Genomic DNA, 15833 nt, shown 5'->3' with positions numbered 1-15833 from the left:
ATTCTTTGACAGACAGGAAACCAGTGTCAAGATCTGAGGACTGGAGTTATATGATCCACTTTCTTAGTCTTAGTGAGGACTCGAGCAGCAGCGTTCTGGACTAACAGCAGCAGCCTGATGGACATTTTAAGGAGACCTGTAAGGACAGCGTTACAGTTTTCTAGTCTACTAAAGATAAATGCATGGACAAGTTCTTCTAAATCCTGCTGAGACATCAGTCCTTTACTCCTCAACATGTTTTTCAAGTGATATAAGGCTGACTTCACAACTGCCTTATTGTGACTGTTTACTCAAGTTCTGTACTGAAGCACAATGTTGACATTACAATTTACTGTTGATGTGATATAACACACCTTTTACTCACCAACCCGCCTCTCATCACCACACAGATTAGGTATAAATCACAAAATAATTGGTGACTGAATTCAGTCCAGCTTCTCAATTACTACCCGCTGGCATAATTTCCCAGTTGCCGAGCCTTTCTTACACCAGAGTCATTATAGTTTAGATAAAAGTGCTTTTTTAGTTATTAAAATTCAAAATGTCTCAAGTTAGAAAAATAAATGGTTACTGCGAACATAAGTTACTCCAGGACGCTTCCTTGGTGAGGTGTTCCAGGCACGTCCCTCTGAGAGGAGACCCTTGGAAACTAAATCCCTTGGCTGTCCTGGGAACGTCTCTGGATCCCACCAGATGAGCCTAAAAAAATGTCGGGAGAGGGAGGTCTGGGCGTCTCTGATTGGGAAACTGCCTCCAGTGTAGAAAAATGGATGGATGGATGGATGGATGGATTATTCACTGTTGCTCTGATATCCCCACCTGTACTTAATTATTACTCACTCTGGTTTAAGGCCCTTAGATTAGATTTTTGTTTCACAGATCACTGTCTAATTGTTTCATTAGCAACCCACTCCATCTCTTTTGGCTGATCTTTATTTTATTGTATTTTTTGTGATGAGTTAATTTTTTTCTTTGTGAATCTCGCTCTTGTATTGAGTGCCTGCATTTGGGTTGTTGCCTCTCCTGTGAGACAGTTTGAAATATACTCAGTATACTTTACTTAGCAGACTGTGCTTTTTATTTATTTTTTCCTTTAGGCCATTGCTTTATTTCCAAATGAGTAAATTTTTCACTTCCCCTGTATAATCCATCATTATCAATTTCCAACTGAATATGAGTATACTATATGTTTATATCAACATGTTTAAACACATTTTTCACATTTTTCTCAAGAAATACAAATACTGATCAGACGTTACACACATAAGATATAATCAGGCAATACAAAAGATCACTTTTTTATAGGCTTTTCATAATCACTATTACAAATCATTAGTCTTAGCATTGATTCAATAAAAAAAAAAATCATCATAGAAATGTGTGAAAGTAAGTGTTACAGGCCAGAATAACAGTGAGTCATCATATACTGAATCTGCATATTATTAAAAACTGCATTTTAACATCTGAAACCCTTCAATTTAACAAACAAAAAAAACACAGCAACTACATAAAAATCTGAATTACCGATTTGGGGGGGGGGCCAAAAAAAAAAAAAATCTCTAATGATTTTAAAGAACAATGCTAGAGAGCAACTTCACACCAGCAGAGGTCAGGTTTTTGCCCACAATAGTTCAACCACTAACTTTGCAGCAGTGATGTGTAAGTGTGCATTGCCAGTCATGACATTGCTATGGATTATGCTAATAGAAAACAAAAGAAATTTGAATCCAGAGAGAGGTGTAAAAGGCTGCTTTTCAGCCTGATAGTGGATGACGGGAATGCAATAATATCACATTAATGAGGTTATTTTATGCATTAACTGAATATCAGGACTCAAACAGAGGTTCAAGCTCATAGCACACTCTTCCTGGCAAGTCTTCAGAGACGTTCCCAGCATCGTCAGAATCAGCGTTAGTCTTCTTGTCTTTCTTGCTACCGCTGTCTTGTCGACCCTCATAAACCTGATTTTGACGTTCCCTAAGAAAGATCAGAAAGATGATGAGTAGAAGCATGCAAACTAAAGATAAAATATACAGTATCTTGGGCAACCAACTGAAGAAACTGGTATTCAGATTGCTTTTCAAGACATACATGGTCAACCTTACAAAAGTTAAACAGAGACCAATGTTGGAGAAAAAAGGAAACCAGAGGAGATAGTCACATGATCTAATCTGAGTGTTGTGTTTTTTTTCTTTTTGTGTTTTACCACCTCACATCAAGAGCTCCATTGCTTCTGTCTTCAGCATCTGATTTCATAGCTCCCTCAGACCTGCTGGTAAACTGAACCATGATCCCTGAAACAGGAGCATAACAACATCATGGCTTTGAAAACAATGTTTTACTAGTTTTAACAAAATCCTGAGAAAATGCAGTGTTAGATTTTTAGCTTAGACTGTAGCTGAAAACCACTCCAACACTCCACTGTTCTCCACAGTGAACAATGAGGGGTAGCTAGAATAATCTACATGGTATCTAATATTAACTAGAATGACTCTTACCAGCACCTTGCCATTTCTTTCTCCAGACCAGAAAACCAACAACTAACACAAGTAGCAGCACAACTAGTGTACTCACAACACCTCCAACAACTGACGAAGATGAAGTTGCTGTAGGGATAAAAGATCACATACTGTTACAGAAGAAGAAAAGTTAAAACAATTTTAAGTGAAATTGTCAAATAATTTCTTCTTATTTAGAGCTTACAGGTTACAGTGATTTGAAGTGACTTCGAGGAAACGGAACAGAAGGAATGTGAGGAGATGTTAATACCGTAGACACAGGCATAGTCTCCTTGGTGTTTAAAATCAATCTCAGGAAAATCAAAGTTTGCCACATGGAAAATGTTGTGACTGGATGCTTCTTTCGTTTCTGTGATGTTTTTTTTGGCATTCGTCAGATAGAAGACACCTCCTTGATATATGGAATAAGTGGAGCAAATGACAGAAAAGGCGCTGCCTTTGTTGATCATCACTTCATTAGGACTGTAAGTTAGTGTTGCATGAGGGGAATTCAAGGAGATGCTGGGCTTGTCCAGTTTTACTGCAGGATAAAGACAAATTTTAGAATTAGAGCCTACATATATACATACACACACACACACACACACACATATATAGATAGATAGATAGATAGATAGATAGATAGATAGATAGATAGATAGATAGATAGATAGATAGATAGATAGATAGATAGATAGATAGATAGATAGATAGATAGATAGATAGATAGATAGATATAAACACACACTTTTTTTTTTTTTTACAAATGGACAAACAAGCAAAACATTTTCACCTATGACAGAGAGGTCAACAGTATTTCCTTGGGGATAATAGATTACTTGATCTGGCAGTTTCTTATGATATTCACAGAAGTATGTCCCCTTAAGGTTAAAGTCCACTGAAGGGAAGACAAATGTTGCAGCTTCGTGTTCAGAGAATTTCTCCTTTGTAAAAGAACCTTGGGTGTTTTTCAGGATAAAAGTCCCACCCATGTGTTCTGTTATCACTGTGCAGGTGATTTCAACTTTCTGTCCCCAGTTTACCTCCGCAGAAGGACTTATACTAATTTGGGGCTTCTGTAGAGCACCTGAAATAGATTTAAAGAGAGTATGGTGTTTTATTGCAACCATTTGAGCTTTACTGAAGAAAAGGTGATCCTTCATAGACTCAGACTGAAGCAGGCCTCTTACCTAAACAGATGGCACCAGCGTCTTCACCGTGGCCACAGTTGTTTTCTCCAAAACCAGGATGTGAACATTGTGTGAGTGCAGCCTCCTGGCCAGAGCATTCTACATTATCCAGCCATATTGGACCAGAGCCTCGACCAAAGTGAGCGCTTGCAGGAGCGGAGACCGCATGACCACAACCAAGTTGTTTACATACAACATCAGCGTTGCTCATTGACCAGTCATCATCACACACTGTGCCCCACTGGCCTTTATAGAAGATCTCCACTCTGCCAGAGCATTGACTTGAACCACCGGCCAGCCGCAGCTGAGCTTTATAAAAATACAGAAATAACAACTGTAAACACAAATAACAGTCCAGATTATACATACCAACAAACAAACTTATCATCTCTTGGGGGGGGGGGGGGGGGGGGGGGGGGGGTCTTATGTGAAATATTAATAAAAACAGGATGCACAAATGATCTATCTTTCTTCAAGAAACCAATCTAAAGTTGAAACAGAGGTAATGGTAAAAATAAACACGTTTTGCAAACAGAGCGGAAGATGAGTACCATAGTATATAAACACTTCTGAAAGCTGTTTGTGTGTGTATGGGTGTATATTTGTGTTTATTTTTACCTCCACCAAGGAAGTTATGTTTTTCCCGGCATTTATCTGTTTTTTTTTTTGTATGTGTTCAATACAACTCAACAAGTTATGGACAGATTTTCAACAAATTTTCATTAGGAGGCCTTTGCCACTTTCATCATAGGAAGAGAACAAACAATTACAATATAGCGAAAACTGCAGCCCTTGGACAAGGTTTGCACTCTCCGAGTGCTTTTCTAGTTATTATTATTCCTTTTTGTTTGTTTTGTTTTTTGTCTTACAAAGTTCAGCCAACTATGTCATTTATCTAACATATGTAATGTTAGTATGAGATTTGAGATACAGCGAAGGAGCAGTAATGTGCATGTATCCTGAAGAATGTCATACTTGCACTTGATTATACCATTCAAGCAAGTGTAAAAATACTCTCCTCCATAGTCTTCACTTGTTATTATTGTCTGAAATTAAACAAGACAACCAGATAAATCAAGATATAAATGCTGATGACATTATCCTACATGTTCTCACCTGCACAGAGAGCACCAGCATCCTGTTCATGCCCACAGACGGATGATGTGTAACCTTTGACCGAGCACTGTTGCAGAGTTGTTACGTTTTTAAAACACTGATCGTCCGCTGTCACCACCGATCCACTGCCTTGACCAAAATGAGCACTGCCTTGAGCACCCATTGCTTGTCCACACTCAAGCAACTCACACACCACTTTGGCTTTAGTCTGTGTCCAATCTTTGTCGCACACTGTTTGCCATGTGTCCCCGTGACGGACCTCTACTCTTCCAGAACACTCGTCCTTACCGTTAGCCAACCGGACCTCCAAGCTGTCTGTGAAGACAAGCCAACTGAAATTGTAGCTACAAATATGACAGACAACAATCAACTGTGCTCCAAAGTTTGAATACAAAACCTTTGCGTCAATGAGATGGAAAAAAAACCAAAAACTTTCTTTTCTGTGTTTTTTCTTACCTGTGCAGACAACACTTGCAATTGTGGTTGCATTGCAGGATATGACTTCATATGGTTTAATGTTGCACTGGGAGAGGGTAAACTCATTTCCACTGCATTCAACTTGTTCAGGGAAAATTTGTCCATGACTAAACCCATGCTCAGATGCTGTGATAAGCCTATGAGCTTTCCCACAGTTCAGCTGCTTGCACACCACCATGGCATCATTTAGGTCCCAAGATTCACCACAAATAGCCTGCCATATGCCTTTGTTGTAAAACTCTACTATTCCAGCACAGCGATGCAAGCCGTTGGTCAACTTCACATTTCCTGAGAAGAAAATTGAAATATGAGTGCACAATAAATCTGGTTTATTGCTTCCCTCTCTACACAGCCTATTAAATGCAACTCACTTGTTACACATTGCTACATCAAGTTGTTTTAAAACATCAGTGTCTAGAACAACAGTCAAGCTCTGTTTGAGCTTGACAGTTGTGTGTACATGCTCCACCTAATAACTCCTGAACTCCTCTCTTAGGTGTGATCCAACAGTCATTTTGTGGTTTTATAATGAAATACTGTAAAGCTTTTATGACTAATTTAAATATTGTTTGAAAATGTATGTCTCAATCATGGCTGTCCTCTGTAATATGACTGATCAAATGACATGAACCTACAGAACTGTAATATTGGTTATAGCTTTTTTTTTTTTTTTTAAGAAGATGGATAAAATATTGGTTTTTAAGGCAAGAGAAGTGGATAACTCCAGTCCTCAAGAGCTGCAGCATGCAAGTGTTGGGAGTTTCCCTGCTGCAACACACTTGACACACATCAGACTGAAGCAGCAGACTTTTGCAGAGCTTGACATCAAACTGCTCAAGTCTGCTAATTTCCCATTGATTTAAATCAGGTGTATTGATGGAGGGGAAACTCCTAACATTGGCCGGACTGCAGTTCTCCAGGACCAGAGTGGATCACACATGCATTAACCCAGTGTCCATCCAGGTTTGTGGAGATGACTTTGGAAACTGTTTCAGGCCAGATAGCCCAGATTGGTTCCCAAAGATTTGGTCCCCCAAAAAACTAGTATAACTACTAACTGATATTTGATTATTTCTGGTGTCACAATAAATGGAAAATTCTTGTTTAAGTGCATAAAAAACTAGATTCACCTTCATAGTAAAGGCTATACAGTATACATCGCCAAATGCCAAAACCAGAAACTCCACTTTTCATAAGATTTTTCTTTTATTTATTTAAAAAAGGATAGCAATATTTTGCTTGTCTCTATTTTTGCAAAGTACCAACCTGTACATTCGATGTATACATCCTGAGTGTGATCATTGCTGGGCCTGTCATAGTTTGTCAGCCTGCATTCTGTAAGAGAGCTCTCATCACCCCGACAATTGACCTTATAACCTCTGCGATCGCCACTGCCACCAGATGATCCTGAGACTTTGGCAGCATCTCCACAGTTCATCTCCCTGCACACCACTTTAGCTTCATTTGTTCCAAAGGCAACATTGTATGCTGGTAACCAGTGGCCATTTTGGTGGATCTCAACCCTCCCTGAGCACTGGTCAGTCCCATTGATCAGTCTAATGGTAGCTGCAAAACAAGTAAAGGGGATCACAATAATCCTGAAAATTTAGCTGAGTAATTAATATTAGTATGAGTAATTTAGAGAAAAAAATGTATTATAAATACATGAACAAATCACTCCAGCATCTTCTCCATGACCACAGTTATTTTCTCCAAAGGAAGACCGTCTGCAGTGAAGAAGGGACGTCTCATTTCCAAAGCAGTTGACATCATCCAGTAAGATGTCTCCTTGGCCTTGACCAAAGAAGGCTAAAGATTTGGCTGTCTGAGCTGTTCCACAGTCCATGGCTTTGCACACCACTTGAGCATCTCTGATGTCCCAATCATCATCACACACTGTTCCCCACTGCCCATCATGCAGAACCTCCACTCTGCCAGAGCATCGGTCAGTGCCATTGACAAGCCTAATTGGTGGATCACCTGTTGACAGATCATAAAGTATCAGCATGGTGAAAGCTATGCCCATTCAGTTGTTAACTATCTAATAACTGCATCAAAAGACTGGACACAAAGATGAGAAAAAATATATGAGATCAGTTCAGAAGGAGAGGCTGATGTTCAGTTCAAAGAATTTTAGACCATGTAGTGAAATATGACTCCCAAAATCTGGGACCATTACAATCCAGTATGTGTATGTTGGATGGTTGGGATGGAAAAAAAAGTTTTCTCAATGTCTGACTTAGAAATAGCAGTATAAATGCAAAGAAACTAAATACAGTGAACAATTTAGGAAAGCTACAAGATTATACAGCTTTTAAATCCTTTTCTGTGCCAAAAAGAATGAAAAAGTGTTGTCTGTGAGTGATGGGTGAAATAAATTATTCTTCCATAGTAGAGTTAATGAAAAACAAAATCTGAAAATGAGGTAGTATTTTGCTGTTATTTGTTAAACCGGAGAGCTTGGTGGGTTAAATACTGATTAATAATGTATTTGGAGGGTTTGGTAAAGAAAGTCCACCATTAATTATACATCTCTGTAGAAAGAATCTGTAAAACCTTGGTGTCTTGCCACACTATAAAAAGGAAATAATTATTTGTTTTGCAACTGTTGAGACAAAACAGAAGGATAGAATGAGAGACATAGACCAATGATAAAGTGGTGCATTAATTTGAATAGCAACGATTCTACCAGTCATAGACTAGTACACCAGCTCAACAGATTTATATTTCAACTCTCAAATAACATTGAGCTGCAGTAAAAAATGTAGACAGCCTTCGGAAAAAACTATGGATGTGATATTCTTTAGCTAAAAATGCAGCTTATGCCTAAAAATGAATGTAGCACTTGTTGTGCTTCATGCAGCCTACACAGCAGAAAATTTGGCTGTAGGTGTGAATAGTTTTTTTTTTTAGCTATATCATGTAGTATGTTTTACCTGCACATGCAACAGAGGCTGCTTCACATCCCCCGACGTGTTCTTCGAACGTGCACTCGCTGATGGATTTGATATTACCTTGACATCTGCTTGTATACTCTGACAGTGTGGAGTCACCAAAACGGTAGTTTTCTTGGGATTTTTTTGGAGTGCCACAGCTGAGTTCCTTACATAAAACTGTGGTCTCTCTAAGACCCCAGTTATTTTTGCAAACTTTTCTCCAGTGGCCATTGTGTAAGACCTCCACTCTACCAGAACAGCTGTCGGTCCCATTGGTCAATCTTAACTTCTCTGGAGAAGAAGCAGGTAAAACAGGTGTTTCAAATTTGTGTGCTCTGGCACATAAATGAGCCAATAAAAAAAACAAAAAAAACAAAAACAGAACATGTTACCTGAACATGTAATACCAGCATCTTCACTGTGGTCACAGTCATGCTCTCCAAAACCTTTATGTGGGCATTCAGCAAGGGACTTTTCATGACCAGTACACTCAATATCATCCAACCAAACTTGATCATGGCCTCTGCCAAAATAGGCCTTGTACTTCACTGCAAGCGCACTCCCGCAGTTCATCTCTCGGCATGCTACAGCTGCTTCCTGCATCCCCCATTTATCGTCACAAACGGTTCCCCACTGTCCTTCATAGTAGACTTCCACTCGACCAGAGCAAGGATTGGTCCCATTTACCAGCCGTATTGGTTTGCTGTCTTCCAAGTTGTTTGAAAAAAAAAAAAAAATGATAAAGAGTATGTTTATTCAGTTTCCATCCAACGAGACAACTAAACAATATTATTGTAACCAGAAATGAAAAAATACATACTTCCACAAAACACAATAGCATCTGTACAACTCTCTTTGTAATCTTGAATCTTGCACTCTGAGATGGAGGTCTCGTTTCCATCACATGTAGCTTTGATTCCACCTATGCCACGGGCCTCTCCATAATTTGGCAAGACAGACTGAACAATAGGACTGCCACAGGAAGCCTCCCGGCATATCACCTCAGCTTCTTTCTTGCCCCAGTCACTGCTGCACACTCGTGTCCAGTGGCCGTTGTGGTAGACTTCCACCCTGCCATTACATCGACTGGTTCCATTGAAAATCCGCATGTGTTCTAACAGCGCAACAAAAAACATTGGTGGAGAGAAACACTTATTTCAATCTGATGAGACACTAGTTTAAAATGCAAGTACATTATCATTTTATTATTATTTTTATTACAGAACAGTTGTTTAATGAAAAATGCATTCTTTGATTACAAATAAAAATTAAGCACTTTTATATAATATTTCTTGCAACATGTGTCATATGCTGGTATCTAGTCCAACAATATCCCAAAATTCTGACTGTTTCAAAGATTGTTACCGCTTTTAAATTTGATAGAGGCTATTTTGGGAAAAAAAATGGTTGATGACACACTCACACACACTTAGCAAAGGCAAGATAAAGTTCTAATAAGATAGCACCAACCTGCATTATTATATTGTAAAGATAAGAAAGGCAAACAACTGAAACAAATAATGAATGCTACTCCTAAACTATGATAATAGCTGAAGGATAAAAGTGATTTTTATTTCTTTTTTTAACTTTTTAACTTTATTTATCTGATTAAGCATGTGAAGCAAAGCAAGTATATTACGCAGCAGCTTACCTGAACAGATAACCCCGGCATCTTCACTATGGCCACAATTGTTGACCCCAAACGGCTTGTGTGGACACTTCATGATGGATGCCTCATTCCCTACACACTGCACATCATCCAACCAGATCTCATCTTTGCCTTCTCCAAAGAAAGCAGATTTTTTGGCCTCCAATACTATACCACAATTTAACTCCCGACATACCACCTGAGCATTAGCAAAGCTCCAGTGATCATCACACACGCTTCCCCAGCTGTTTTCGTGAAAGATCTCCACTCTGCCAGCACATCGAGAAGGCCCAACCAGCCTGATTTTCTCACATTCTGGAAATAAAATTAGGTGTGATCACATAACTTTGAACTCTCTTTTATCAATTAAAAATGTGTTTGGCTCATGAGATAGCTTTATAAGGTGCTTACTGACCTGTGAACTGGGGTAGACTCAACAAACCTACAGCACAAAACAGTAAAATGCTTTAATTAACTTGAAAGTTATTTGATTTATGAAGATATTTTCATATAAAAAGTCAGTGCTAAAATTTGTTTTGAATTATAAGCAAATGTAATAAATTTCAATCCTAAAATATTCCTTTGACACAAATAACAACTGTAACTCTCATTTTTTACCTCCTTTCTATGATTTTGAAAGTGTAATTATGTTCCTTTAAAAAAAAAAAAAAGGCCAAAGAAATTAAAAAGAATAAAAAAAAAGAACTTACTCGTCAATACCAAAAATGCAAGATGTAGTTCTTGGATTCCCATAGTGTTCCTTTAAAGTTTGTCAGTTTCTAGGAGATACAGTACAAAATAAAATGACTGAACTTCCTTTAAAATGTAAGCACGTCATGACTCATGCAGTTGACTGATGTGGAAAACAACAGTCTTTTAGTTTTAATTTTTTAAATTCCCATTTTCCCTTTCTCTCTCTTTGTGCCTTTTTTTTCTTTTCTTTTTTTTACTTTTGACTAAAAGTGATGAACTTGTCCTCTTACCTTTGATAATCCACAAAGTCTGAGAAGTTATCAGCAGATTTAAAATTAAAATGCATTCATGCCTTAAAAAGGATAAAAGTCCCATGAACAGATCCAGTAATTGTCATGAATAAAGGGGGCCGCTTGGACTTGGACTGCAAACTGGACACATGTTGACATTATGATCAATCATTAAAGGCAGAGCATGACGGGGGATTTCACTGAATTGCCGAATGTTTGAAAAACAATCTGATGTGACAGAAATAAAATTGTGCTGTAAAGCAGTTGTATATAGAAATGAACTGATGTACACATATAGTAGTAAGACTTGGGTGGCAAATGTAGATCAAATGCTTCTGTTTGTGAGCGAATGTCAAGAAGTGACCTTTTCTTTCAGGACCCTTTTTTCATCCTTCTGTATTTGAAAACTACATAGAAACTTTCAGAAAGCTTCAACAAAATGCATATCATATCACTTACCATATCATTCAAGTTCAACTTTTTTGTAATTTCTGTGTAAATTTTGTCTGGCAGTTTAATAAAAAAATAATAATTTGCACTGCAAAATGATGTTTTTAGTAGTCTAATATGGTTTATCATATAACATACAGACAAATAACAGGGTTCAGGTCAGCATTTTGTGCAGTAAAATTGTCCTCCTAAACTAAATTATGTAAAAAAAATATCAAGATCTTTAATATCTTTTGTGAACCTTTGCCCTGGACAATGATAAGAAACCTCCCATTTGGTTAAATGCAAAACTATAAATTGATTCTTTTCCAGAAGAATCCAAATGATAATCTTTTCAAATTAAAATTCTTACCTTAAAAGTAGTTTGATGAAGTCTTTGTTTAGTAGGAAAACACCTCTTTCACAAACACGTTTCAGGACTTATTCTTGTCTTGCATATTTATTATGTCACTGAGAATCAGGGAGAAAAAAAGTCCTCAGTATGTTTTTAAAATCAGTTCCTTTTATGACTTATAACCTTCCTGCGAATTGCTTCACATTTGACAAGACATTAAGTGTCCCAATGGCTGTGGTGCAACTGGTTGCAGATTCAGCAACATTACGAGATGCGTCAATAATTTCTTGGCACAATTATTTTAAATTTTATAAGTTAAATAAAGTTAAATGCACCATGGACTAGTGGATAACACTGTGGACGCAAGAAGGTCACAGGTTCAATCCTCGGCTGGGGGTGTGGAGTTTGCATGTTCTCCCCGTGTATGAGTGGGTTTTCTCAGGGTTCTCCGGCTTCCTCCCACCATCCAAAGACATGCATGTTACGTTATCTGGTTATTCTAAATTGCCCCTAGAAGTGAGTGTGAGCGTGAATGGTTGTTTGTCTCTTTGTGTTGGCCCTGCGATGGACTGGCGAGCTGTCCAGGGTGTGCCCCACCTCTCTTCATAAGTAGGCTCCAACTCCCCCGCACACCTTCATTGGACTAAGCGGTTCGGATAAGGAATGGAAGGATGAATGAATAATATTAAAATAGTTCTTTAGAGCTAAATAAGTAAATACACATATGTTCTGTACTCCTAGTTCTCATTGATTGTGGGTTATTAAGTCATATGTTTGAATGTTTGCAGAATAGACATTTTAACTTTTTTTTTTTTTTAAAAAGTGCAAAAACATCTAGAAAAATCTTGTCATTATTAAACATGTTGCATTTATTACTGTGACAAAAATTCTATACTATTTTTTAAAATAATATACACAACTCTGTCAAATTTCATCAAGCAAAATGTTATTCAGTGTGGTACACACACTGTTAGTAGATGCTGTCCATCAATAGAGAGATCAGACATGTACATGTACATGATATGCCCAAACGGGCATTTATTCAGTCTGTTCAGCAGTTTGAATCAGCACATTTGGCACATATAGCAATTTCCTTTGGTTGCTTCCTGATAAAGCTGAACAATATTGACTCACAACATCACCAAACTAACACTTCTCCTTTATGACACACTCTGTCATACTGTTTGTAAAACTGTTTTAAAACTATCATTTAATCTTTGTATCCAGTATATGCCTAATTAATGACTGTCTTTTTATATGGACCAATTTGATTGTTTTTCTAGTCCTATTAGCTCTATAGAATCGACTGCAATCATTTACAAATGTTTACTCAGCTCATAAAGAAGGTTTCACCCAAATAAAGAGATATGAGGAGTAACACAACAAGTCATGTGATTTGAGCCCACATGATGTGAATTATCATCTTGTATTATTTGTTTTGTGAATTTATTCAGAGGGACAATTTTCACATCTAGTTTTAAGGCCTTGACTGTTTGTTGCTTTTTTCTTTGGTGAGATCCAGTTGTAGTGCTTTGAAAATAATTAAAATAGGAAAAACAAAACAGAAACAAATAAAAAGAAAAACAGGTTTTATCATTCCTGATGTGATTCCGACATTTGCTTATTATCACTTAAATAATGTAAGGTATTTTTACTTCACAACTAAGAGAAAAAAATACCTTTTACATGATTGTTACTCTGGACTTTAAATACTCTCATTCACAACCTTCGACAATAAGTCATCAGTTTAAAATACATTGCTGCAGCTGCAGCCAGCTAGCGACTCAGAAAAGGATAAAACTGATAGGAGACTCTGTGAACCTCTGTAGCCTGCTAGTATTCTTATTATTGACAGAAATGTACAACAGTGAAGTTTTGAAAGGTCAACAGCTTCAGTGCATATTGATTTTCTGGTAAATCATTACAATCTCTGGGGCAGGTATCATCCTCTGATGGGAAATGATGTTTTTGAAGTTATTTGCTGCACGCAGAGATTTGGAGTGAGCTAAATAACAGAGCATGGTACCAGCAGGATAACAGCCAAACAAGGTGGAAAGCGTGTAAATGCAGTGATTGATCAAAAACAGGCTCATCCCACTGGTGACATGACGCTCTTAGATCAGGATTGTACCTGATGTTGGCTCATGTCCTGATCATGAGGGTTGTCGCTGACCTGGTGTAGTGATCTTATGAAAGGACAGGACCTCTACGTGCTGGACATGGAGTTGTGGTGTACATAAGCTTACGCTGATGCAGGATGTGAGGTTGACAAACAATTAACACATACTGTAGACACAAGTCAGTTTTTCCTTAGTTCCATAAGTAAAAAAATACAAAAAGTGTGATGAATTATTTCCGTTTGTTTCACGTCCGTCTTTTTTCTGCTTCCTCTTGCTCTGTTCAAGACCTTCATAGACTTACTCTCTGATATGTCTGTAGTTTAGTTAAATGTGTTTTCAGTAAGTTTACCAGCTTTCCATATTTAGTCTCAGCCATTTCATTTCTTTAGCATGATGTGCCTTCATGTTGCTGGCTTTAAATATTTAAGGACTTTAAAAGCTGAGAACAAAAAGCTCATCATGTCTGAAGTTAAATCCAGACTTTACATCTAGATCCATTGTGTGGTAATGTTAAACTGAATTTAATCTAATCTAATTTAAACTTCACATATCACTGGTCTGTATGGCAACACAAACAGACATCTTCAAAACCTTATGTTTGCCATTTAATGTTTTCTTCTTTGAAACTAAGGTCGATTCATATTGCTCTGGAAAAAAAAAAGAAAGCATATTTTACTTATTCTAAATGTGAAAAAATATGTTTTATAAACTCCTTTAAAAGCAAATTTATTTAAATAAGGTGCACATGACTGAAAAGGAAAGGCAGAAGAGTCAAAAGCAGAAACAAATTTAATGCAGTCAATGCGTTACATTTGAATTACAATGCTCCGAAATTCACTACAAAATTATATTATTCTTTAACAAAAATTAATAAAGAAATCAACAAAAAACATGAATTTTGTCTCATCAGGGGCCCACAGTGTGAAGTAGCTGTTACTTCACACTGTGAACTAACTCAGAACTGGTTATACTTCTGCACAATAGCACAAGACGTAAAAGAATGACTTGCAAAGATGTGTCCGTCATGTGTAAACATGAAGAAATTCAAACATAATTTGTTAGAGTTGTAGCGTTGCAGACAGAGAGACAACAGAGTTTGACATACTCTCTAAAAAAAAAACAAAAAAAACTCACACATTTCATGTTTTCATTGACATTTGGCGATGCAGAGATAAAACCAGGGTGTCAGTGCTTTGGAGTTTTGCTTCTCCATTATCTCCGAGGCAATCCCTGCTCTGGAAAATCCTTGTCAGATAAAACATGGAGCAATATTATTACATGTACACTGTTGCCTGTGACCCTGATAGAAACCGTTCATTGTCTATTGCAAATCTTGATTAGAGAACAAACCCGGTTATCAAGCCACAAATCCCACAAAAAGATCAAGTGAGCACTATCTCTGTTTCCCAAGTATGACAGCAGCTTACTCCAGTGAAGCGTAGACTTCTATTGTTAGTCAGAACAATTTAAGCCACACTGTGAGCCGTGCCATTGCTCCAACATTTCTCCTGCGATATAAGGTATTATGGGTGCTGTAGATTAATTTGAAACAATCTCACAAACTACACACTACATTATCCTGCATTCTGCACCACCAAACATATATTTATCCATAGATTTTAATACCCCAACGGAGGTTTTGTCAGCTTCTATTTGACTACAGATTGCCACAGACTCAGTAGAACTAAATATTCTTGGATTTCTGAATGTGTAAAAAGATAGGCAAAGCTTTTCTACATGTAAATCATTTCATGGGATTTGACTAGAATGAGGAATCACAAGTGGACTTAATTCAGACAAACACTATTTATTGGACCAGTTTGGCAGTGAAAATGATTATATCATATCTATATAGATATATATATATCTATATATATATCTATATATATATATATATACATACATATGTGTGTGTGTACGTAAATGTGTGTGTGCATAGCTACAAATCATTCTTAAATGCTGTAAATGATGTTTATCATAATTCTTTTAATATTTTTAATTCTCTTAATATGCTTTTTTAAAGAAATTTAGCATTTGGTCTCAAATACATGTACAGTCAGAGAATGGCAAAACCTTGGTTT

At 37.2% G+C, this 15833-nt stretch overlaps 1 protein-coding gene across 1 annotated transcript; it reads right to left on the bottom strand.

Annotated features, from left to right (window-relative positions):
• Positions 1–1826: 1826 nt before the first annotated feature.
• On the bottom strand, positions 1827–10618 carry LOC306767195 (scavenger receptor cysteine-rich domain-containing protein DMBT1-like; the record flags this gene model as incomplete). The annotated part of the gene is made up of 14 exons (XM_079255117.1): positions 1827–1977; positions 2207–2294; positions 3457–3585; positions 3689–3997; positions 4805–5119; positions 5261–5569; positions 6548–6847; positions 6947–7261; positions 8218–8508; positions 8610–8924; positions 9038–9331; positions 9869–10180; positions 10281–10307; positions 10576–10618. The coding sequence occupies 14 exons, from the start codon at positions 10616–10618 to the stop codon at positions 1827–1829; spliced, it is 3198 nt and encodes a 1065-aa protein (XP_079111243.1).
• Positions 10619–15833: the final 5215 nt, after the last annotated feature.

This window comes from Telmatherina bonti (assembly GCF_933228915.1).
Source record: "Telmatherina bonti genome assembly, chromosome: 16".
Classification (NCBI taxonomy): Eukaryota; Metazoa; Chordata; class Actinopteri; order Atheriniformes; family Telmatherinidae; genus Telmatherina; species Telmatherina bonti.
The sequence above is the reverse complement of the archived record's forward strand: the minus strand, read 5'-3'. Positions and strand labels throughout refer to the sequence as shown.